Here is a 23,871-nt window from a genome sequence, read left to right as displayed (position 1 = left end):
GTCTGTCTGTGTGTCTGTCTGTGTGTACCGAAGGATCTCGCTAACCGCTGAACCGATCGGGTTCTCCTTAACAGGGTAGCTTCTCATAAGTCCCGGGAAGGTTTATAACTATTTTGGGGGAGGGTACCACCACCATCCCAAGAGAAGTGACAAAAAATCAAAATTTTTTAAAATTTAGGGGAAACTTCAACGTCAAATAAGGGGGTATCGTACATAAAAAATTAACTTTAACAAACAAAAACATTTAAAGTGCCACTAGAGGCCTCTAGGGGCGTAGCCGCTAGTTATAATATAAAGTAGAGATTTATTTATATTTATAAAACATTTAAATTACAAATTAAACATATGTTGGAGCACTAATATAGTGAAGAAGTTCTATATTAGCACTAATTTAGTGAAATTTTAATTAATACAATTAAATATAAAATATTTTTAGTGGTGCAAGAGTTTTATTTTAGAAACTGTATATTTAGAAAGAAAAAATAATATGGTTGATCAAAATAAGACCAGTCATATACATAGTTGCTGACAGACATTGGTTTAGTTCAAACAGGTGACTGCATTCACCTCGATTTGACTAAACTCAGGTTCTAATCTCTGTTCTGGCTCCAGAAGAAGTCATTGACAAACTTGAATTCTTCATCTCTGTGTTCAAATCCAAGGAGCCAGGCACTCTTGGCCTGCTCAAACTTGTCTCCTTGAAACCCAAGATTGGTGTCTGCAGTGTCAACTTGAAATTGCATCTTCAATGCCTGAAAAATAGTATGTTAAGCTTGTCCTTTTCCAGCTAATGTAAACTAAAATGCAATACCTCATACATTTGATATTTGTAGCACAATTCCATCTCCCCCTTTAACAGGCACTCAAAATAGATTTTCTTTCTGCATCAAAGACCATTATGAAACATTATAAAGATACAAATGGTATAGTTGGCATGGTTTATTATGAATCATGAATCATTTTCAGAACTAGTTTTTTCTTGGCATTTTTACCTATTTCTTTTTTTTGTAATTTCAACACATTTCTCTAAATTATAATTTTCTGTAATTAGTTTTCATAATGAATGATCTTCCCTGCCATAGAGTTTAGTCAATGGGTGTCTGTCAAGCATCTTCTGTGGCCAAGCTGAAAAAATATACTTTAAAAATCCTTTGTTTTATTTACATCTACTGGAATTAAAATGTGTTCAAAATAAAAAAATAACTTTAAAAAAATTCAAATTGCATGGCATAGTAGAAAAATGCTATGCATATTAAGATATATAAGTTTTCCGGAATTTTAATGTTAGGGGGAGATTTGAAATCTGCATCAAATTTTAAGGATTTTTTATACAATTCGTTTTTTGTATAATTCTTTATCTAAAAGCGGAAATGCATTTTAAGTTAATTAATTTTGACCAATAGGATAGGTGGATTTTTAACTACCTGCGCTCTAATTGGTTGAATAATGTATGCCATCTAATCCGAGCGCAGATTTTTTAAATCCACCAATCACAGATGCCAAAATTAATTAACTTAAATTGCATTTCCGCTTTTAGATAAAGTATTATAGAAAAAACGAATTTTATAAAAAATCCTCAAAATTTGATGCAGATTTCAAATCTCCCCCTAACTTTAAAATTCCGGAAAACTTATATATCTTAATGCATATTGTTAGAATTGACATGAGATCTACTTTTAGAAATATTAATGTGATCGTTGTGCATTAGTAGTTAAGGAGCTACTTTGAACGTATTGAGGTAGTAACTTGTGAGTGAAATATAAAAATTTTCTAGCTCATAACTATCAATTTCAAAAAAAAATTCTTTTTCCAATTTCAAACTTGCTCAGCACATAGTGGTTCATTAAAAATTATATGTATATTGTTGGAAAGCATATAGATTGTAGTCTTTAATAATTTAGAAAGTTTGGGTATAGTCCCTTTTGTAACATCGCACCTTATGGGGTGATTCTTTGTATTTTTCACAGTAGCTTTTCTCTTTTTTCTAGCCCCTGCAGGGGGCTCTAACCCTGCAGGGCCAATTACCTAACCCTGTGGTACAATCACCTATCCCAATATAAACTTACCTAACCTAAAATAGCCCATAAAAAGCCATTTCAAAAATACGATGAATCGCCCCTTATGGGGCGATGTTACGAAAGGGACTATTCCCAAAAGTTTATACTTCAGTCATATTGATAATAAATAATCTTTAATATATAACTTATTGAAAGCTAGAAAATACAAATGAGGAATGTAAAGCTTACTATAAAAATTGTCTTTAACAAAAGCTGGATTAAGTTGTTTACCTGCAGCAATATCTCTACAGTCAGAATACATATCAGATAGCTTTCTAACAAAATCATCATCTTTTCCAGCTGGTGTCTTCTCAACAATAGGCTTTAGTGCATCATAGTCCCAAACTGGAATAATACCATTCTCAAATACATTATATTATGCAGAGTTGATAAAAATTACACTTTCACAGTTAAGTTTACACTTTCAGTTGGACTTGCTAACCCAATCATTGTGGGTTTTTCTTTTTAATTAAATTGACCACTATTTAAAAAATAACTGCTTTAGGTTGCAAGAGTTTTGTTGTTTACACTTAAAAAATAAGTTGCAAATAGAAGATATGTGCACAATTTAAAAAAAAACACTTATAATCATGCAAAGATTTTTATGATCTTGGGTTTTCTTACCCTTAATTTCACCATCAGAATCAATCATCTCCATTTTCTTGAGGACACATCCCAGTCTTGTCATCTTGGATTTCATCTCAGCTCTGTGCTCACCAATAAGTGCTTGAAAAAACTCTAAAGCTGAAATAAAATAAAATAAACATAGGTCAGCTAACTTATCTTTAGGGCCTGTCTATTTGCAACAATAATATTAGAGACTTATTAGATTTGATAGTTAAATCTACCTGCAGCATTCCTCTTCTGTCTGTTAAATTTCCCCATGGCAGGGCTGTCAACTAAACCTAGCAATAACTTGATTCAGTTTTCTCTTTTTTTAAATTAAATAATAATTTCAAATATTATGTTAAGCAAAGAATTATATAAAGCAGCAAGTTAAAATAACTTAATTCTTAATAAATTGATGTATACTTTTTAATGATTCTATATCTTCATCAGTAAAAGAATCAATAGCATTCAGTGAATCACCAACTTCAGCATTTTCTTTACAGTAAGCATTGGCATCCCTAGAGAAACATAATTAATTAGCTTCTATTAGTTTTCAATTGGTCAGTACAAAATGCACAGAACATATATTAACTCCCTAAAATAAAATTTTCATGGAATTTGTAATTTTTTATTATGTTCTTATGCTTTGTCCTTCGTTTGAATGTGAATATCAGGAAAAAAGCAATAAAACATACCTAGATTCAAATAAATTTTTACTTTACCTTAACAAACTTTAAAATAATAAATAATTTATCTTACTCAATATGTTTATAATGTGCAAATATTGCCTCATTTCCAAAGCATTGAGCGAACAGGTTAAACTTGTCAAACTTTTTCTAAGAAAATAAAAATTCTTATTTCAATTAAACATTAAGGTTCAATAACAGAATTTGTAATAAATAGAACAGTTTGAAAGGGAAAAGGTGAATTTACTCATCTTACACCAACAATGAAATTAATTTGAAACCTGTATGTGATTATCAGCTGTTGTGGGGGGGGGGGAAACATTTATTAGAATTGATGACCTTTTTACCTACCCCCCGGATATTATTTTATTTCCCTTGGTGGCTATACCTTATACCTGGAATTTTCTTATAAACCACAGTCAAAATAAAAGCTTTAATCTTTATATTATTAGTTTGTGCCTTCTGAGTTGTATCTTTAGATATATTGCAAATATATTCTTGTTGATCAAACTTAAAAGATGAAAATTGTACTCACTTTTACATCCTGGTAAGCTCCCATCCTGTCCCCACTGGACAGAGCCACCACACATATTAATATTAATAATTTCCGCATCATCTTCTGGAAAAAAAAATTTATATGAAGTTCTTTTTGAACATTACAACTGATTTAAAAATACAAATCTAATATTTTTCACTGTTCTTGGCCATTTTGCATATTTTGTTAAATCTTTATTATCATATCTCATAGCAGGAAAATTATGGAAAATTTAAGGTGTGTAATATATTTAAAAATTAACTCATCTTTTTAAAATAAGAAATCCAGATAAAAAAGTGTTCACTTTCTCAACATACAAAATAAGCCATAATAAAATTTGTAAAAGTTTTGAAAAGTATGCAAATATGAATAAAGTCAAAAATGGTATTTGCTTTAAACTAATAAAATTATGTTCACCTTTAAAGATCAAAATAATAAATGCTTTAAATATTTTGTGGGAGATGAAACATTAAAATGTTCACAAAGTGACTATGGGTATACATAGACTCATACACAATAGAGATTTTTCTGACTAAGTTTTACATGAATGATAATTTTCAAGTTGTATACTGGATGCTCATTGGAAAATGGAATATTCACCAAAAAAATAAGCAATTTAACTTCAATAGCAGCAGAAAAATAAATAACTTGTCTTTTTTTCTGTAATTACAAAAGTCCCTTAGAACGACAGAAAATTTAATTTCCATACTTTTATCCACTAAAACTTTAGACATCGGACCAAAAGCTAAAGGCTGCTTCAAAGTGGTCGGTCTGCTCTGGATATAATAACTCAATTATACCATATAATGTTTATAATGTTGACAAGAAAAATCAGTTGTCTAGCTTAAAAAGAAAACAGTTGAGTAGCGTAACGGACAGATTGACAGGCAAAGTGAATTAAAGATTAGCGTCGTTACTTAAACTAAATTGAAAGTTGCATGAAGTGCATATAAAAAGTTTGATAGCACTAAAAGTTAAAAGAATATCCCAATTTTGCATTGCAATAAATAGCAATCAATTAGGCACCACCATCTTGCTGTTTATGTGGAAACAGGACACCCATAGGACAAGTTGCAAATATCAAAAAAACATGATTTTTAAGTCTTGATATTTTTAAACCTACCTGGTAGATAATTGAAATTCCTTCAAATTTATGTTCTATAGATGAAGTTTAAACTATTGAACATGCAAAAAATATGCAGTTCATCAAATTTAAATGCACTTTGTGCAACTACCCCTTTTGAGTAATATTTAGTTAACGAGATGTTGAAGATGTAGGAAATTTTGGCAATTTGTTGTGAATGTTTCATATTTCTATAGAATTAACTTCCACTTTTGGATGTACGTTTGGAGTTATGATGTAGCTGCACTACGTAAAATTTTGAATAGTCTAACAACTATCTAGTAGCTCCGCCTAATAATAGAGTTTTCTAACTTTTTATTTACTATGAATATGTAAATTGATTATCATTTCCGCTCTCTGATCTTTGTTAGAAAAAATTTGAAAAAAATAATCATTGATTCTGTTCAAAATTGAGTTACTTTAGACTAATCTTAAACAGAATTTTAAATCTTTTTATTGAATTGTGAAAGGAACATTTTTAAAGCGAAGCTTTTTCTATAATTAGGGTCGGTCCCAGGGGCGTCCAAGCTTTTTATTTTGGGGGGGGTAAAATTTTTTTAAGGGGGGGGTAATTTGGTTTTGGGGGGGGTAAAATGGCGCGCGAAGCGCGCCGCAAATTTTTTTTACCCCCCCCAAAATTTTTACCCCGGGGGTAAAATTTGCTTGGGGGGGGGTAATTACCCCCCCTGAAATCTGTTGGCAGGGGTAAAATTTGTTTACCCCCCCCAAAATTTACCCCCGGGGTAAAATTTTTGGGGGGGGTAATTTAAATTTTATAAAAAATATAGTATTAAAAATGCGCGCGAAGCGCGCAAAAATTTTTTTTGTTAGAGATTTTCTATTTTGGGGGGAGTATTTACCCCCCCAAAATGGTTTGGGGGGGGTAAATACCCCCCCCAAAATCGTTGGGGGTGCCTACGGCACCCCCAAGGTAGGGGTAATTTTTTTTTGGGGGGGGTATTATTCACAAAATTTTGGGGGTGCCTACGGCACCCCCAAAATCGTTTGGGGGTGCCAAATGGTCCATTACCCCCCCCCTTGGACGCCTATGGTCGGTCCGTCTGTCTGTACCTAACAGATAGTTTTTTTTCGTTAATTTGGGCATGTTAGAATTGTCCTATCGATTTCAAACTTTGCATGATGATTCCTGTAGTAAATAGGTACGATTTAGAAAGTGTGGCAACTCAATAATCGTTACCAGAATGTCCGTACTTTCATTTTAAACATGTTGATTTTAAAAAACTTTGGGGGGGGTTTTTAATGCAACCATCTCGTAATCAATGTATAAATGGCACTTAGAATTCGAATTTCGACCTCAAATTTTGCATGAGTAATCCTTGGTAAGTCTATTTTCCCTAAATCGAACAAAAAGTTGGAAAAGTAACGGCTGGCAGCTGGCGGCTCAGCCGTTTAGCCGTTTTTTTGCCTAATTTCAGGGCAAATTCATCATTAATTACGTAGGAATCAACTTTTTAAAACATATTTTTGGTTTAATTCATGTTAAATGATAGCAATAATCATTTTAAAAATTTCTTGTACCAGCTGCTAAACGGCTAGAACCGGCTGAAAACGGCTGGGAGCTGCCAAGAGTATGAATAGTTGATAGGGCATGTGACATGTCTAGGGGTAGGTTTTTATGGTTGCTGAGCTCAAAAATACTACCAAAAATAGTGGCAGCTCAATCATATGGCAGCTAGGTAACGGCCGCTGCTGAGCTGGGAGCTGCCAAGAGTTGAATGTGTAGATAGGGCTTGTGACATGTCTAGGGGTAGGTTTTTATGGTTGCTGAGCTCAAAAATGCTACCAAAAATAGTGGCAGCCCATCAATATGGCAGCTGGGTAACAGCTGCAGCTCAGCTGGTAGCGGCCAAGTGTAGAATGGGTAGATAGGGCTTGTGACATGTCTAGGGTTAGGTTTTTAGGGGTGCTGAGCTCAAAAATGCTATCAAAAATAGTGGCAGCTTATCCATATGGCAGCTGGGTAACGGCCGCTGCTCAGCTGGGAGAAGCCAAGAGTAGAATGAGTAGATAGGGCTTTTGACGTGTCTAGGGGTAGATTTTTAGGGGTGCTGAGCTCATAAATACTATTAAAAATAGTGGCGGCCCATCCACATGGCAGCTGGGTAAAAGCTACAGCTCAGCTGGGAGCGGCCAAGAGTAGAATGAGTACATAGCGCCTGTGAGGTGTCTAGGGATAGGTTTTATTGGGTGCTGAGCTCAAAAATACTACCAAAAATAGTGGCCACCTATCAATATGGCAGCTGGGTAACAGCTGCAGCTCAGCTGGTAGCGGCCAAGAGTAGAATGGGTAGATAGGGCTTGTGACATGTCTAGGGGTAGGTTTTTATGGGTGCTGAGCTCAAAAATGCTATCAAAAATAGTGGCGGCCCATTCACATGGCAGCTGGGTAAAAGCTACAGCTCAGCTGGGAGCGGCCAAGAGTAGAATGAGTTAATAGGGCTTGTGACGTGTTTAGGGGTAGGTTTTCATGGGTGCTGAGCTCAAAAATACTACTAAAAAAAGTGGCCGCCCATCCATATTGCAGCTGGGTAACAGCTAAGCTTAGCAGTAAGCCGTTATTTAAGACTATTGACTATTTGGACTATTGAAGGATAACCAAATATTGAATATTTCAGTATAAATACACTATTGTCATTTTATATTATTAATAACAACACCTTATCAATGTATTGATTTAGTTGTAAAACGGCTGAAATTGGCTGAGAACAGTTACCAACAGATAAAAGTAAACAAGTAAAGACATAGCTTGTGATGTGTCAAAGAGGTGTAAGTTTTTATAGGTGCCAAGCTCATTAATACTCCCAAAAATAGAAAAGCCCATCCAAATGGCAGCATGGTAAGGGCTGCTGCTCAGCTGTAGCTGTTACCCAGCTGCCATATAGACAGGCCCGAACTTTTATTGGTAGTATTTTAGAGCTCAACACCCATAAAAACTTACCCCTAGACACGTCACATGCTATGTACTTTTGGCTATTGTTAGCTTTTCTCAGCCGTTTTTTGGTAGTTTTCAGCTCTTGAAACAGTGAAATCTAGTAATTAAAAAGAGTTATTAGTAATATATCCATGAAATGAAGGTAAAATGTTAATATGGAGAAGTTTAATTCCACTGAAATAATCAATTTTTTAGACCTCAAAAAACAGCTGAGCTGTGGCCATTACCCAGCTGCCATATAGAAGGGACGGCACTAATTTTTGCGTCCATTAAAACCTACCCCTAGACACATCAGAAGCCCTATCTACTCATCTACTTTTGGCCACTCCCAGCTGAGCTGCAGCTGTTACCCAGCTGCCATATGGATGGGCGGCCACTATTTTTGGTAGTATTTTTGAGCTAAGCAACCATAAAAGCCTACCCCGAGACACGTCACAAGCCCCATCTACTCATTCTACTATTGGCCCCTCCTAGCTGAGCTGTAGCTGTTACCCAGCTGCCATGTGGATGGGCCGCCACTATTTTTGGTAGTATTTTTGAGCTCAGCACTCCGAAAACCTACCCCTAGACACGTCACAAGTCCTATCTACTTATTCTACTCTTGGCCGCTCCAAGGTGAGCTGCGGCCGTTACCCAGCTGCCATATGGATGGGCGGCCACTATTTTTGGTAGTAGTATTGAGCTCAGCACCCATAAAAACCTACCCCTTGACACGTCACAAGCCCTATCTACTCATTCTAATCTTGTCCGCTCCCAGCTGAGCTGCAGCTGTTACCCAGCTGCCATATGGATGGGATGCCACTACTTTTGGTAGCATTTTTGAGTTTAGCACCCCTAAAAACCTAACCCTAGACATGTCACAAGCCCTATGTACTCATTCTACTCTTGGCCGCTCCAAGGTGAGCTGCAGCTGTTACCCAGCTGCCATATGGATGGGCGGCCACTATTTTTGGTAGTATTTTTGAGCTTAGCACACCTAAAAACCTACCCCTAGACACGTCACAAGCCCTATCTACACATTCAACTCTTGGCAGCTCCCAGCTCAGCAGCGGCCGTTACCCAGCTGCCATATGATTGAGCTGCCACTATTTTTGGTAGTATTTTTGAGCTCAGCACCCATAAAAACCTACCATTAGACACGTTACAAGCCCTATCTACTCATTCTACTCTTGGCCGCTACCAGCTGAGCTGCAGCTGTTACCCAGCTGCCATATGGATGGGCTGCCACTATTTTTGGTAGCATTTTGAGCTCAGCAACCATAAAAACCTACCCCTAGACATGTCACATGCCCTATCAACTCTTCATACTCTTGGCAGCTCCCAGCCGTTTTCAGCCGGTTCTAGCCGTTTAGCAGCTGGTACTAGAAATTTAATAAATGGTTATTGCTATCATTTAACATGAATTAAACCAAAAATCTGTTTTTAAAAGTTGATTCCTACGTAATTAATGATGAATTTGCCCTGAAAATAGGCAAAAAACGGCTAAACGGCTGAGCCGCCAGCTGCCAGCCGTTACTTTTCCAACTTTTTGTTCGATTTAGGGAAAATAGACCTACCAAGGATTACTCATGCAAAATTTGAGATCGAAATTCGAATTCTAAGTGCCATTTATACATTGATTACGAGATGGTTGCATTAAAACCCCCCCCCCCCCCCTTATTTTTCATGTGATATAATCATCCGATTGATCTGATTTTTGGAGTACCGAATCCTGTTGCAATAAAGTACAATATTATAAGCGGGTCATCTCTATAATCAAGTCCTTAAACAGAATTCTGTATTTCATAAGTTTTGCAACAAATTTACGTATAATTTTGTCAAAACATATATTTATATTTTGTATATTCAGTTCTGACACTCTACAAGAGTTAATGTTCGTCTGTCATACCGTTTCAGAGCTTTGATTTTATGGATGTTGTCATCCTTGTTTATATTTATATTACGATGAATTTAATAGGTGGAAGACCTTATATCGAAAATATTCCTTTTTTAGTATGGGAAATTTAATTTTTTTGCACTATATAATCTTTGAGATAAAAATAATTCTATTCTAAATCAAATAATTTCAAGTTGACTCTAATTTTCTAAATATTGTCTCTTACTTTTGTACACTATTTGTAAGCTTTTTTTTTAGTAGCGAACCTACTTTATTAAACAAATTGTCTGTCTGCCTGAAACATTTAGGGGAAACGTGATTTTCTAGGCTCCTATTTAGGATATATGCGCTTTTTTGTGTGTAGCTTCTCTAAACCAATTTTTATAATTTTATGTATAATTAATTGTCTGTCGGGCATGCAACACAAGGCAAATATATTTCTATAAAGGTTTCGTGATTTTACATTTTTTTTTACATATTTATCCACTGCACATTTGCTCTATAACTCACTTTGTCCGTTTTTTTCAATCCATGATTGTTTACGCTTCGCTGAATATTGATATTGTCATACTTGTTTTATTTATAAGTAATCATTCATTTAGATTTTTTCATAACTTTTAACCCTCCCCCCAATTTTTAAATTTTTAAAAACTTATTTAGGACTCTTTTAAATTTACTTAAACTAACACTTGCTATAAGCATCAAAATTACGATTTTCATCTTTAAAAATGGTCCAAATGCAAAAAGGCAAACCGCTGGAATGCGCGTTTCTAAATTTGCTATTGTGGGTTTTTATGCATGTTTGCAGATTGTATTTAATTAATAATATTGAATTTAATTAACAACAAATATATAAAATGTAAAAAATGTTCATGCTTCAAAAAAATTGCATCACCAAGGTCTTTTTAGGAGAACAATTCTTTAAAGACTAAAATACTGGACCTTAAGTTTGATACTATATTAGGTTAGAAACATCTAGAAGTACACTAGGAGGAAAATTAAGATGTTTACTTAACAAGACTAATAATAAAAATGTGTTAGGATGTTTAAATAACAGGATAATTCCTTACTTAACTTTTTGATAACATTAGAGTGTTTATACATAGACTGTTCAATTTCTTCTAACAAACTTGCTTTCATTCTATTTTAACAAAAATTTATGTTAAATGCTAGCATTAAAAAATCAAAAAAATATTCTAGAAAATTGTTCACAGATTAGTTGTGTAAATGTTCAGTCTAAATTTTCCATCTCTTATTTTGTTGAAAGGGTTAAGCAACCTTTAGAATCTGACATGTGTAGCTTCTCTTTAGATCTCTTTGACAAGTTGATCTTTTAGTCAATCATTAAATTCAGAGTAAATGTTGTCTGCTGTCCATATCACTTAGCCCAGCATTATTGGGTTTACTATCTCTTATTAAAGGATAACCGACAATTTGATTACACGACCTTTTTTGGAAGGTTTTAACTTTTAAAGAGAAACGTGCTTTGATAGAACTCTTATGAACAAATAAAAGTAATACCATTTTGAATCAGCAAATACATAAAAATGAGTTTTAGAATAGGTTTCCGCAATATGGCTTCGAAACCGATTAATATCCGCCGGATATGAACCAGTTCCGAGCCATACAGAAAAAGCATGTATAGTGTGGTATTCGGCAACCGTGAGCCATGCCTATGGCACCCATGACCGGGGTTCGGGGAAGGGCCAAAGGCCCTCCCCCGAGTCCTGGGGAAGGGGTCTGCCGACCCCCTCCCTATGCCTAAAATTAATGATTGAATCTGACAGCCTTATTATGGTTAAGCTGCATTGTTAATTCCCCCCACCCTTCTCAGGGATGGGGGATCATTATTGCCCAAACTGACTATTGTATATGTATTATATTGCTTTTATTTATGATTATTTATTCCTATCTGTGTAGCTATTGTTTGTTGTATATAACTTTAGTAATCCTTAGACCTTCAATAAAGGAACAACTGAATAGATGCTGTTTATTATTTAGTGATTGCTAGAGAAGCGTAGCTTCTCTATAGTATAGGTGTCCACGTCTGTTCACACTGCCGTAGTCATTTTGAACTCTGGTGTCTGCCATTTACCCTAGGCGGATACCACAACTTTTGGTGACAGCTGTGTGAGATTACGGCAAACCACAAGTGTAGAGCAGACGCGCAGCTGAGGCTAAGGTACTCCCAGCAGTGAAACTGGCAAAACTGACACAAGCAACCTGAATTACCCACCCTGGATAGCAAGGTCTAACTCTGCATCCGGCAGTTGTGGAAGCGAAACAGCGAAACTTGACGGAGAACCGCAAGAAGCGCCGACATCTAACGGAGAATTTAGCGCTCATGGGCTGAAACAGGCCTGCGGACTGGCTGAAACAGGCCAACTAAGTGCAAACGGCTGAAAATAGGCCAACATTTACTGCAAGAGATAGCAGGATTCGAACCAGCGGCGCTAGCAGGACGGGACATTCCCTGCCGCCATCAGCCGGATTCGGATACACGGCGCTGCAGGACGGGACATTCCCTGCCGCCGATAGACTGAAACAAGCCAAGGATTCGAACCAGCGGCGCCGCAGGACGGGACATTCCCTGCCGCCAACAGTCGGATTCGGATATACGGCGCTGCAGGACGGGACATTCCCTGCCGCCGATAGGCTGAAACACGCCAAATAGCTGCGAGCTGCGAGCCAACATACGAGTGTAGTGTACCAAGCAGAAGAAACTACGTCAACTCCAAGTATCCTGAGAGGCTACAGCGCAGCCACCCATCTAGAAAAGCAGATATTATATCACATTGTAGGGATTACCACCCTAGTGTGATGGCTAAACAATAGATTTATGAGCAAGGATTGGCAAACAATTTGTTGTGTATTGTGATAAAACTAAAAATAGAACAGGCTTGGTAAGCAAATCTGTTATGTATTGTGATAAGGCCAAAAATAGAATCTAGATGTAATATAACAATGCCTTGATAAACAATCTAACCACCCAAGCCTCCAGCACAACAAATACACCCCTTATCCCAGAGGAAAGGGAGGGGCCCACCATCCATTGAAGAGAATACAATCAAGGTGACATAACAATAAGCCCAGGATTAAGGAGAAAGGGCACCATTACCTCATCACACAGTTACCTCAAACCCACAGCACTCCCCCTTCCTCACAGGGGGAACGGACGGTTTTACCCCGTCCCCTCACGCGCTTCCCCCCTCCTACCCACACTTGACTAAGTCCGCCCACGGTGTGGAGCTAGCGATCGGGAGAACAGAGCGCCATTTACGGGTCGCGCAACAGAGTTCGGGACATATCACAAAATTCAACGGACAAAGCGGACCAATGAGAGAGCGAGTTGAGGGATAAGTGCGCGGATTTGACGGTGCGTAAGCGCGCTGCAAGGAAAGGACATTTCACGCACACACACACACACACACACGCAGGAGCGGAGCTACTCCATAGCATCTAACAGAGATATTTTTAGAAAAAAAGATAAGAATCACAAACTTCTCCCTCCTATCTACAGTGTGATAAAGGAAAACCCAATCAGTTCCTGACAGCAGTTCAGACCCTCAACAGCTATCTACCCCTACCAGCCTACTCTACAAACTCAGAAAAAAACTAGTGACAAGTACATCTAAGTTATATCTTTGTAGCTAAAACTACCAACCTAGTGATAAACAGTGTTGGCTGCTAGGCTAGAAAGCCTCAAGTGTAAACCATTTATAATATTGTCTTACAGCTTTGTGTCCCGCCGCTGAACCGTTGACCCGATGGAGCAGCCGCAAGCGCCAGGCGGCGACCAAGCCCAAGGATGGCTCCAGGATGACCCCCAGCCGGCTCCAGCCGAGTACCGCAAGCTGATGCTGAGTAACCTGCCGGAGTATAGAGGACCGCCCAAGCAATCCTGGAGTTCCCACATCCGCAGACTCGAGATGTCATGGGCGGCTTACCGCGTGCCGCCCCATGACACCCTCAACTGCCGCAACGCCCTTTTACTGTCACTGGTAGGGCAAGCGGCGGAAATGGCTTCTCATCTGTTTGGCGAGGCAGGCCAAGCCTTGACATACGAACAAGTCAAGGCCGAGTGTGAAATGTTATTTTGTCCAGCCTTTGAATCCCAGACTTTGAAGCAAGCCTTCAGGGATTACAGGCAACACTCGACAGAACCTATACAAGCATACATATCCACAAAGTGTGCCTTGTATAGGGAGGCCTACAGCCATGAGGATCTTGAGTTATTAATCGATGAATTAAATCGTGGCATTCGTAACGCTAATGTGAAACGTGAAATGATGAGTCATGAGATCGCCTCTGTACCTGAGTACACGAGGCGAGCCATGTTCACCGTCACAATGATTACCAAGCAGCTGAAGGAGGGTGTGTGCCTAGTGGACGCCACCGACGGGCTCACGGGATCAGCCAGCGTCCAGTTGCCCAACTACGACGAGTCGGAGCCAATGGAGATTGGCGCCTTGGCTCCGGGTCTCCACCAGATGGGGAAGGTCGCCCCAGATGACAAGGCTTCAGGCCGCTGTTTCCGCTGCCAAGGGAGAGGCCACCGAGCTCGAGACTGTCCGACGCCTATGGAAGTCAGCCTAGAGGAGAGACGCACCCAGCCACGCCGTGACCGTCCTGCCAAGTGCGAGCGTTGCCACTATGCTGGCCATACGGCGGCCGAGTGCAGAGCCGACTGGGACCAGATAGCCGGCCGGAGGCGCACTGCAGACAAGGGCGCTCCCCCAGGAAAGCCCAGCAGAGTAGCCAACATGGAAGGGAGCGCGCCCCGAGCACCACCGCAGCAAGCAGCCCCCCCAACGCAGCGGGCCGAGCCGACGGAATGCCGCAGTTTGGGACCGTTCCAGCTAGAATCAACGTACTGGGAGGCGCTGCTGAACCCAACAGGGTTGGCCTGGGCTTCAGTCTCAACCACCTGGGGCCGGAGTTTGTGCAGCCCAACAACATTGCCGAGCCAGAAGTCCTGAGGCCCCAGCCCTTTAGCCTAAACATGATGGGGCCTGCCCAACCGAGCCTATCCAGCAAGAGTGGAGGGGCGCTACCCAGCGTCACTGAGACGGTGTACGGGGAGGCCCTGGCGGCCGTTGAACGAGAGAGGCAGGAGGCGCTAGCCAGCGCATCAGAGTCAATGTATGGGGCGCCACCCAGCGCCGCCACCTGCGATGACTGGGGGGTGCTATCCAGTGCCTACAACCTGGTGCCTGGGCCGACAACCGTCGCCGCCACCGAGATACCTGGATCCTGGAACGAGCCAGCAGTCCCAGAGGAAGGGGTGACATCCGTCACCTCCAGTCAGCCAGCGCCACCAGCCTGTAGGGAGAGCCCAACTATACACCATCCAGCGCCCCCTGCCAGCCGAGGGAACCCAGCTGCCCAGCACTTCCAGTCGAGCCAGGATAAGTTAAATTTAACAAATGTATTGTATCCAAATTATTGTAAAACCACAACCTTGCCTGTGCCTCCTGCACCAGAGGCTGGGGAGATTGAAATTTGGGGATATAAGGACTTGCCTGTGCCACATGCACCTGAGTTCCTAGGGCAGGGGAGGGACGTGAGTCAGGGCGAGCCTGTGCCACACGCACTTCAGCCCCATGCCACTGGGCATGCCATGGACAAGGGAAGGGACCCCTTGGGGCTAGGGGAGCCGACACCCAGGCAAGCGCCAGTCGCCTGCCAGTCTGTCATTGGGGAGGGTATCGGGGTGCCCCGAACACACAAAGATAACGCTCAATGGAAATTTGTATCTAGCCAGGAGCAGCCCAGCCGTGTCCAGCCCCAAGAAGCAGCCGTGACCCGAGCCGAAGATCCCCAGCCGCGTGCGCAAGGTAGATGGCTGTCTGGTAGCTTCTCACACTGGTGGATGGTTCTGTGGGGACTACTGCTGGCAGCCGTGTGGCCTACAACTAGCTACGTCCTGGTAGGGTGGGACTGCGCCAACCCCACCCACGTCACAGCCTACAATAAGGAAAAGATGTGTAGCACGGAACCGCTACACCAGGAGGTGCCCCTGGGCCATGAAGTACATGTCCTGCAGCAAGTCAAGATTAGGGAAACAACAGGATACAGTTGTCAGCTCACCGTGTCCCAGTGGACATTCAGGTGTGGGGTATGGGGTCACCTCAAGGTGACCTCGGTCCCCACCCTCATGAGGCCAACCAAGATCGATCCAGAAACGTGCCGAGACCTGGCCAGGAACCAAGTCTACACGCTGCCAGGCAAGACCCAGCCACTGACGTTCCAGCTGAACCATCCCCTGTTCTTCACCCTCGATATGGTGGGCGCCTTGGTCAACAGCCCCGAGGGGGTGGGTTGTGAAGGGGAGGACGTCCACTTCGAGGGCCAGCTGTACCGCAATGAATTAGTGCTCCAGGAACGACGGCTGCTGGTCAAGGAAGAGACCTACGTAGTAGAGGATGGACGGGTGGAGTCCCAATCTGACCACCTGACCTTAGAATGTCCCCATTCTGAGCTGTCTTGCATCACTGGGGAAGCAACCTACGTGTGGGACCACCTGGGGAGAGATTGCCCCTTGAGGCTGATCCGCAGCCTCCAGCCTAGCCTAGTGATGGATGCGTTCCTGGTTGACCATCAAGCCCAGTTCTTCATCAACATGACCACCCCCACCTCAATAGTGAACTGCGACTTTGAGGCCCATGCCACCAACCACCCAGCATTGTTCGTGGCAGCTGACCCGGCCGCGGCAGCGCTGCCCAGAGTATCGGCCAGGGATGTGGATGTCCCCCTGCAGGCCCAGATACATGCAGGCTACATTGGATTTACCCTGGAGACACGCATGAAAAGCACAGCGGCAGAAGAAGTAGCGGCCAATTGCTGGAAGCTCCAGCAACTAGACCCGGCCCACCCGGTGCGTGTCCAGGGGAGCACGTTCTCTGTGCTGAGGGGAGATGTCCTGCTCCAGCTTACCTGCCAACGCAACAAATACGTTGTCCGTGAAAGCAAGGAATGTTGGGACAAAGTACCAGTGGAACCCACAGGATTTGTAGACGCCGTGACACGGGTGTATAGCGGCCACGCCACCAAGATTCCCTGCTCCTCCACCTACCCCCTGACTGTGCACGCGGAGGAAGGATGGATAGAGCTAACCCCCGCACCTAAGAAGAGGCCACCCCCGCTGGATACGCCCAAGCAGCTGCTGACAGAACCCTTGGATGACTTTAGTTCGGGAGGCTTGTATTTGCAGGCTGAGTTGAACGACTGGCAGCAGCTGCTAGCGTTCCCAGCGTATAAATCCGCCATGCTGACCGGCCTGTCCTATGGCTCATGCGTTCAGCAAGGTAGCTGTTCGGCCACCGGAGACCATGGAATCGTGTCCTACAATATCGACCGACTGGCGGAGGAAGGAGAGGCCGCCCTGGATGTCTGGGCTGGGTTCAGACAAGCTATTCACGAGTGGGGAGATGGCGCAGCCATACTGTGTTTGCTGTTGTTGATCCTCAAACTGCTGGGGGATCTGACCATCATTTCCCTGGCAGCCGCACAAGGAGGTGTACAGGCCGCCATGAATGCGATGTCACAAGTGTTCCTGTACCATCCAACCTTGTACAGGAAGGCCTTGGCCAGAGCCCGGCTCACCCATGCCAAGTCCCGGGACTTTTCAGTAGACTGGGATGCCATTCCCATCGGCCGGGAAGCCGCCGAGGAAATGGTGTCCATGCAATCAGCCGATAGCGGGCATGACCGCCCAGGCAGGCCTGGACCACCCTCTGGAAGACCCCGCGGCCCCTCGGGAGGCCAGGCTGCCGCTCAGACGGTCAACTTGGCAGCCAGTGCCCCAGCCGCTGCCAACAACAACCAGAATGCCCCGCTGCTGACCGGCCCCGCAACAGCTGTGCCCCACGCCAACCTGACGCCTGCCGGCGCCGAGCTACGTGTCCAACCAAAGCCAGCCTCTACCTTCTATCCCACGTTGGGAGCCCATCAGCCCTGAAAATCACCACTAGGATTCCATTGAATCATTATCATTTGTATATATCTTAGCCCTAAGGAGCGGGCCGAAGGCCTCAACCACTGTCGGAAGTCTGGCAGGGAGACCCCCTCCCAGCCTTCCGAGGGGAGAGTTGTGGTATTCGGCAACCGTGAGCCATGCCTATGGCACCCCTGACCGGGGTTCAGGGAAGGGCCAAAGGCCCTCCCCCGAGTCCTGGGGAAGGGGTCTGCCGACCCCCTCCCTATGCCTAAAATTAATGATTGAATCTGACAGCCTTATTATGGTTAAGCTGCATTGTTAATTCCCCCCACCCTTCTCAGGGATGGGGGATCATTATTGCCCAAACTGACTATTGTATATGTATTATATTGCTTTTATTTATGATTATTTATTCCTATCTGTGTAGCTATTGTTTGTTGTATATAACTTTAGTAATCCTTAGACCTTCAATAAAGGAACAACTGAATAGATGCTGTTTATTATTTAGTGATTGCTAGAGAAGCGTAGCTTCTCTATAGTATAGGTGTCCACGTCTGTTCACACTGCTGTAGTCATTTTGAACTCTGGTGTCTGCCATTTACCCTAGGCGGATACCACAATAGCATTAAATTTTTCACGACTTTAAAATAAAAATCATAGAATTAAAATCAGTTTTGTTAGACCAGGTCTACATATTATAAATATCCGCGGAAAGCTGTCTATAATACGATTTGATAAATTACTTTATTTCATCTTATTATATACAGTTTTCTGCAGAAAATAAAATGAAAAAATATTTGTTAAATTTCCTGGGGAAAAATCCTTTAGGTTTTATCTTGTGCGAATTTTATATCTGTAATTTTCATCAAGATCATTCTTATTTCACATTTAGGATATAAACACAAAATTCATACGTGCTAAAATTTAAACTTATATTTTACATATTTTTTAGAACGGTTACTCTATAATTTGTTAATGTCCGTTCGTACGTCGTCAGGAAATTCTAAAATTTATGTTTTTTCTTGACACTTACTGTATATCTAAAACAGACAAACAAACAAAAATTACACAAAAAATGAGCTTTGACTGTTTCCCCGTTTTGTGTAATGTGTTAGGTATTTAAATTATTTTGAATTTTATATTGAAATCCTTCTCATTTTCCCTAATTTTACATTTGATAAATTGAAATTAAATATTCTATTTTATTTTAATTATATAATTAAACATTTTCTGACATATTTTAATAGCATAATATGTCTTTTAGATCATCTTATCCTTATCATAAAGTAACTGGATGTTTGTTTGTTCCGAACGATCTCGCTAACCGCTGAACCGATATGTTTCTCATACAGGGAAGATCATACTTTTCTTTTTGACACCAAAACAAGTAGGGAGGTCAAATTCAATTCACCATCACCTAAAGCGCCACTAGATGCCTCTAGGGGCGTAGCCGCTACTGTTAAATATTTTATTTGTTCTTCATAATAGATCATTTACAGAAACTAATCAACTTTTATAATATGAACTTACTCTTCATTACTCTAATCATTATCTTATTATATGGCTAGTGTCGGACTTCTTTAATCTGCTTTATAATAAAAATAATCAAAATCTTAATTTCATTTTTTTGTGATTTGTTGACACCTTAAGTTATGAAAGTGAATCGTGAGAAAACAAGGATGATAACATCCATAAGTAGCGAAGCTCAAAATTATGAATGTATATTGGGAAAAAGTTTACTATAGAACAGTGTCATATAATAAACATTAAACTTGATAAAATAGGGAAATCACGAAACCTTTAAAATCACGCAAACTTAAAAATCTATGAATCCATCTAGCACCTCAACTAATAGAAAAGAAAATATCTTGAAAATGAGTTGATAAAATCACGAAAACTTGAAAATCTAGGAATCGATCTAGCACCCCAAATAACAGACAGATGGACAAAACAATGTATAGATTGGATGGGCATATGTCATAAGAATCTTCACTAAATATTTCATCTGTCTATCTTGAATATGAGCTGAGAAAATCACTTTTCCCCCATAGCGTTACGGACGGACTGGCGGACAGACGAAAGTGAATTATAGAGTAGCTTTGCTACTAAAAATAATGAGTTTGGAATATTTACAGGGAAAAATTGTCGTCAATTAAGGTTCCTAAGATGGACCTCTTCTTTGGTCGTTTTGTTTATCCAGTAAGAGGGGATGGGGTAAAGTGGGTGGATGGAGGGTATAATTATTTTAGCCAGCTGGGATTATCACTATTATCATTATTAAAGTACATGAAAAACTGGTTCAATAATTCAAAATTCAAATCGATTAAAAATAAATAAAGGTTTAAGCTAATATTATAGAACTAGATTAGGAAGGTGGGGCCCATAAATTAACACATAATAGGTTAATTGAAATACACGTTGTAGTTTTTTTTATTCCTCGCTAATAATTTTTAAGAAACACTCGAAGATAATCCACTTTTAAAAATCAATTTAATTAAGATTTTATTTTCAGATTCTACAAAGTTATGAAGAAATCTTAACTGACAATCTGCTGCATCTGGAGCCCATGCTAAAAGTTCATTTCATCAAATTCTTTTCCACCCTGAAGACTATCATTGAAATATTTTTTGTCAGAATATAGTGGAGTAAGAAGGGCCATTTGGTGGATAAAGCGTATAGATTTTCTCCTCCACAATGGCTTGAAGTATTAGTTTATTTTGTTATGTATGTCATTTTTTTGTGTTTAATAGATCTGAAATAATAGCATTTTATAGTTTAGTTTTTTAGTTATCAAATTGTCAGGAACATTGATTTGACACCTAAGAGAATTTTTTGTGCTCCAAACTTTTTTCTTCTTTAAAAGTATCATAACAGAGACAATAAATTTTGTTTTTTGCATCCTTAAAATAAAATTAATCTTTCTAAATTAAAATAAGGGGGGGGGGTTAATGCAACCATCTCGTAATCAATGTATAAATGGGACTTAGAATTAGATTTTCGATCTGAAATTTTGCATGAGTAATCCTTGGTAGGTCTATTTTCCCTAAATCGAACAAAAAGTTGGAAAAGTAATATCTAACGGTTCAGCCGTTTAGCCGTTTTTTTTGGCTATTTTTAGGGCAAATCTGTCTTAAATTACGCAGAAATCAACTTTTTAAAACATATTTTTGCTTTAAATCATGTGAAATGATACAAAAAACATTTTTTTTTAATTTCTAGTATCAGCAAATACAGACTAGAATCGTTTGAAAACGTTTTAGAGCAACAAAGAGTATTATGTCAGGAATTAGGTATAACCAACAAGCAAAATAAATCTAAAATAATAATGTTTGGGGGGCAAATGGAGAGGTCGTCAATTTTACGATGTGTTGCCCCCCAACGACAGCTGAAAAACACGTATAGGTTTTGTGATTTTCTTCCGAATTAATTTCGTTATTGGTATGAGCTGGTATTATGTGGAGATAGGTTTCGTGATGGATTTGCATTGAGAATACCAAAAAATGGCTAAACGGCTGAGCCGCCAGCCATTAGCCGTTACTTTTCCAACTTTTTGTTCGATTTAGGGAAAATAGACCTACCAAGGATTACTCATGCAAAATTTCAGATCGAAATTTGAATTCTAAGTGCCACTTATACATTGATTACGAGATGGTAGCATTAACCCCCCCCCCCCCCCTTTGTAATGAGAGATTTTGGTTTTTAACTTTTGGGGTAGTAAAAGCCCAATGTCCCCTCCCTCTCAGTAAAATATAAAGAGGATGAAAAAAATTTCTTTGTGTGGAATATCGACGTTTTTGTATTCATAGTTGTAAGTACATTCATTCGTTTTTTGTTTATATCAATAATTTAAAAATATTGATTTTTCTCTAGACGATTGAAATTATTAAGATTCTTAGTAGTATGTTTTGTAATAAAATTTTTTAACTTAAACAATGATCCACAAGAAGGTGGAAACAGTTAGCTACTAATTTCAAAAGCGAAGCTTTTCTATAATTAGCGTCAGTTCGTCCGTCCGTCCGTCCGTCCAGAACGGATAGCTTTTTTTTGTAAATTTAGGCATGATAGAATTGTCCTATCGATTTCAAACTTTGCATGTTGATTCCTGTAGTAGATTTAGAAAGTGTATAGCAACTCTATAATTATTACCAGAATGTCTGTACGTCCATCTTTAACTTTTTTATCAACAAACTTTTATGTGATGAAATTATCTGATTGATCTGATTTTTGGAATACTGATTTCTAGGACAACAAAGTACAATGTTATAAGCGAAGCATCTCTGAAATAAAGTCCTAAAAACGTAAGTTTAAGTATGTCCTTAAACATTAACCTGCATTTAAGCAGTTTTTCAACAAATTTACTTACAATTTTGCTTCGACTCTTATACATTTATATTCTGATTATTCAGTTCTGACACTATACAAGTGATAATTTTCGTTTGTCCTACCGTTTCAGTGCTTCGCTTTTATGGATGTTGTCATCCTTGTTTATTTTATATATTATTTGGAGTGTAATTTGTAATTGATGTAATAAGCCTGTTGAATTTTGCTTTTTTAAGGCAGCCCTTTTTCTGGACGATTTAAACTAAAAGTTCATTTTGATGTTTAACCTTAGGAGGGTTCTTTAAAAAAGTATCGTTCAATCAGTTGTGGATAGTCAAATATCTAAATCAATTTAAAAATCTCTAAAATTGGATATTCTCTCCTGGTAATAAGCGTTTTATGATTTTTATTATTTACTTGTTTTTTAACTTGTAAAAATAAATTTGGAGATTAGTTTACCCATAGACGATTCAGCGATACTTACAGCGAAACATTTACTGGTTCTTATTGGCGTGTTATGGCTGCCGAGCCCTGCATAAATTAAAAATAATATCACACATTTAAAGAGATTTTATGATTATACTAATAAATGCAGTATTCTTGTGAATTGTTTCAATAGTTTTTAAAAAGCTAAAATTTTTGTAATATTATTCATATTTGTAATATATTTTCAGTATGGCTTCGAAACCGATTAATATCCAGAACCAGTTCTTATCCATATTGAAAAATCATGTAACGTATCGTGTTATAGTTTTCTATGAATATTAAATTAAAAATCATAATATTAATACTAGTTTTTTAGCCCGGCCCTTCGGGGCTAACAAAACTGGCTTTAATCTTGTAATTTTTTATTTTAATATCCGCGGAAAGCTGCTTATACATGCGATAAAAAAAAACTTATTGTTGTAATATCTTAGAAGGCAAAATAAAAATTTCATAATTTGAATATTTGTAATTTGTTCGTTTCTTACAATCATATTACTCAATATCTGCTTCGTTTATAAAGGCCTCTAGGGACACTTGAAAGAAGGGAAGGAGTATAAGTCGAACATCAACTTTGAATTCTGTTTTTTAGAAATAAATTGTTAGAGGCTTTTTTTCCAGGGGCGATTTCACTTATAAAGGGAGTATGATTTCCCTCAAAATATTAGAATCGTAAATGAGAACCATATCGATCCACCGGTTACGACGATTCATTCGTTTTCCTATCCCATAATATTACCCTTTTGAAAAATCCATATATTTTTTTCTCGTAATCATTCGAAACCGGTAGATTGGAACAACTGGTTCTCATCAATACGAAGAAATTGTGTCTACCATCGTATTATATCCAGTTTTCTACGTATATAAAAAAAACTGGTTTCAATCTTATAATTGTACATTTTATATCCGCGGAAAGCTGTTTATAATACGATGCGAGAAATAATTATTCTCTCTGTCTCTCTGCTTAACTTAAACGACCTTCATCTCTCCTCCCACGAGCGAGGAATTAAGCTCGTAAAAGTAATAGTTCCCGGGTTATTTTCTTTTGGACATAACAGTCCATTCGAGGTTTTTTTTTACACATTTTATTAATGTTACACCAATTTTAATAAAACCAGGTAATATACGTATGAATTAATATCATACCTCCCACTCTTTCATCGGTGCTCTTTGAAAAACGTAAAATTTATGAAAGAATGATTTTAGGCTAGAACTCAAAGTAGATTGTTGTATGGTTGTTGGTGTGTCCAATAATATCTCAAAACTGCTGTACTTAAAAGTCTACCATCT

At 39.5% G+C, this 23,871-nt stretch overlaps 2 protein-coding genes across 7 annotated transcripts in view; one reads left to right on the top strand and one right to left on the bottom strand.

Annotated features, from left to right (window-relative positions):
- The window catches only part of Fibp (acidic fibroblast growth factor intracellular-binding protein), a 78,882-nt gene extending 55,838 nt beyond the window's left edge, over positions 1-23,044 (top strand). Inside the window, exons 15-18 of one of the 6 annotated variants that reach the window (XM_080179153.1) lie at positions 20,291-20,575; positions 21,522-21,725; positions 22,232-22,302; positions 22,423-23,044. In XM_080179153.1, the coding sequence (XP_080035279.1) occupies positions 20,291-20,419 (129 nt within the window). In that variant the 3' untranslated portion in view covers positions 20,420-20,575; positions 21,522-21,725; positions 22,232-22,302; positions 22,423-23,044. Of the gene's footprint in view, positions 1-20,290; positions 20,576-21,521 lie in introns of all 6 variants that reach the window. The other 5 variants (XM_080179151.1, XM_080179152.1, XM_080179154.1 and 2 more) reach the window with 5 other exon arrangements.
- Positions 288-3,973, bottom strand: LOC145333839 (uncharacterized). The gene is made up of 9 exons (XM_080179093.1): positions 3,888-3,973; positions 3,426-3,502; positions 3,090-3,184; positions 2,906-2,962; positions 2,682-2,801; positions 2,289-2,402; positions 1,078-1,125; positions 812-885; positions 288-752 (listed from the first exon to the last, which is right to left on the bottom strand). The coding sequence occupies exons 1-9, from the start codon at positions 3,966-3,968 to the stop codon at positions 591-593; spliced, it is 828 nt and encodes a 275-aa protein (XP_080035219.1). The 5' UTR covers positions 3,969-3,973; the 3' UTR covers positions 288-590.
- Positions 23,045-23,871: the final 827 nt, after the last annotated feature.

The sequence above is a fragment of the Acartia tonsa genome, chromosome 12, assembly GCF_053477335.1.
Source record: "Acartia tonsa isolate MP-2025a chromosome 12, ASM5347733v1, whole genome shotgun sequence".
In the NCBI taxonomy this organism is placed as follows: Eukaryota; Metazoa; Arthropoda; class Copepoda; order Calanoida; family Acartiidae; genus Acartia; species Acartia tonsa.
This window is presented reverse-complemented; position numbering and strand designations above follow the sequence as displayed.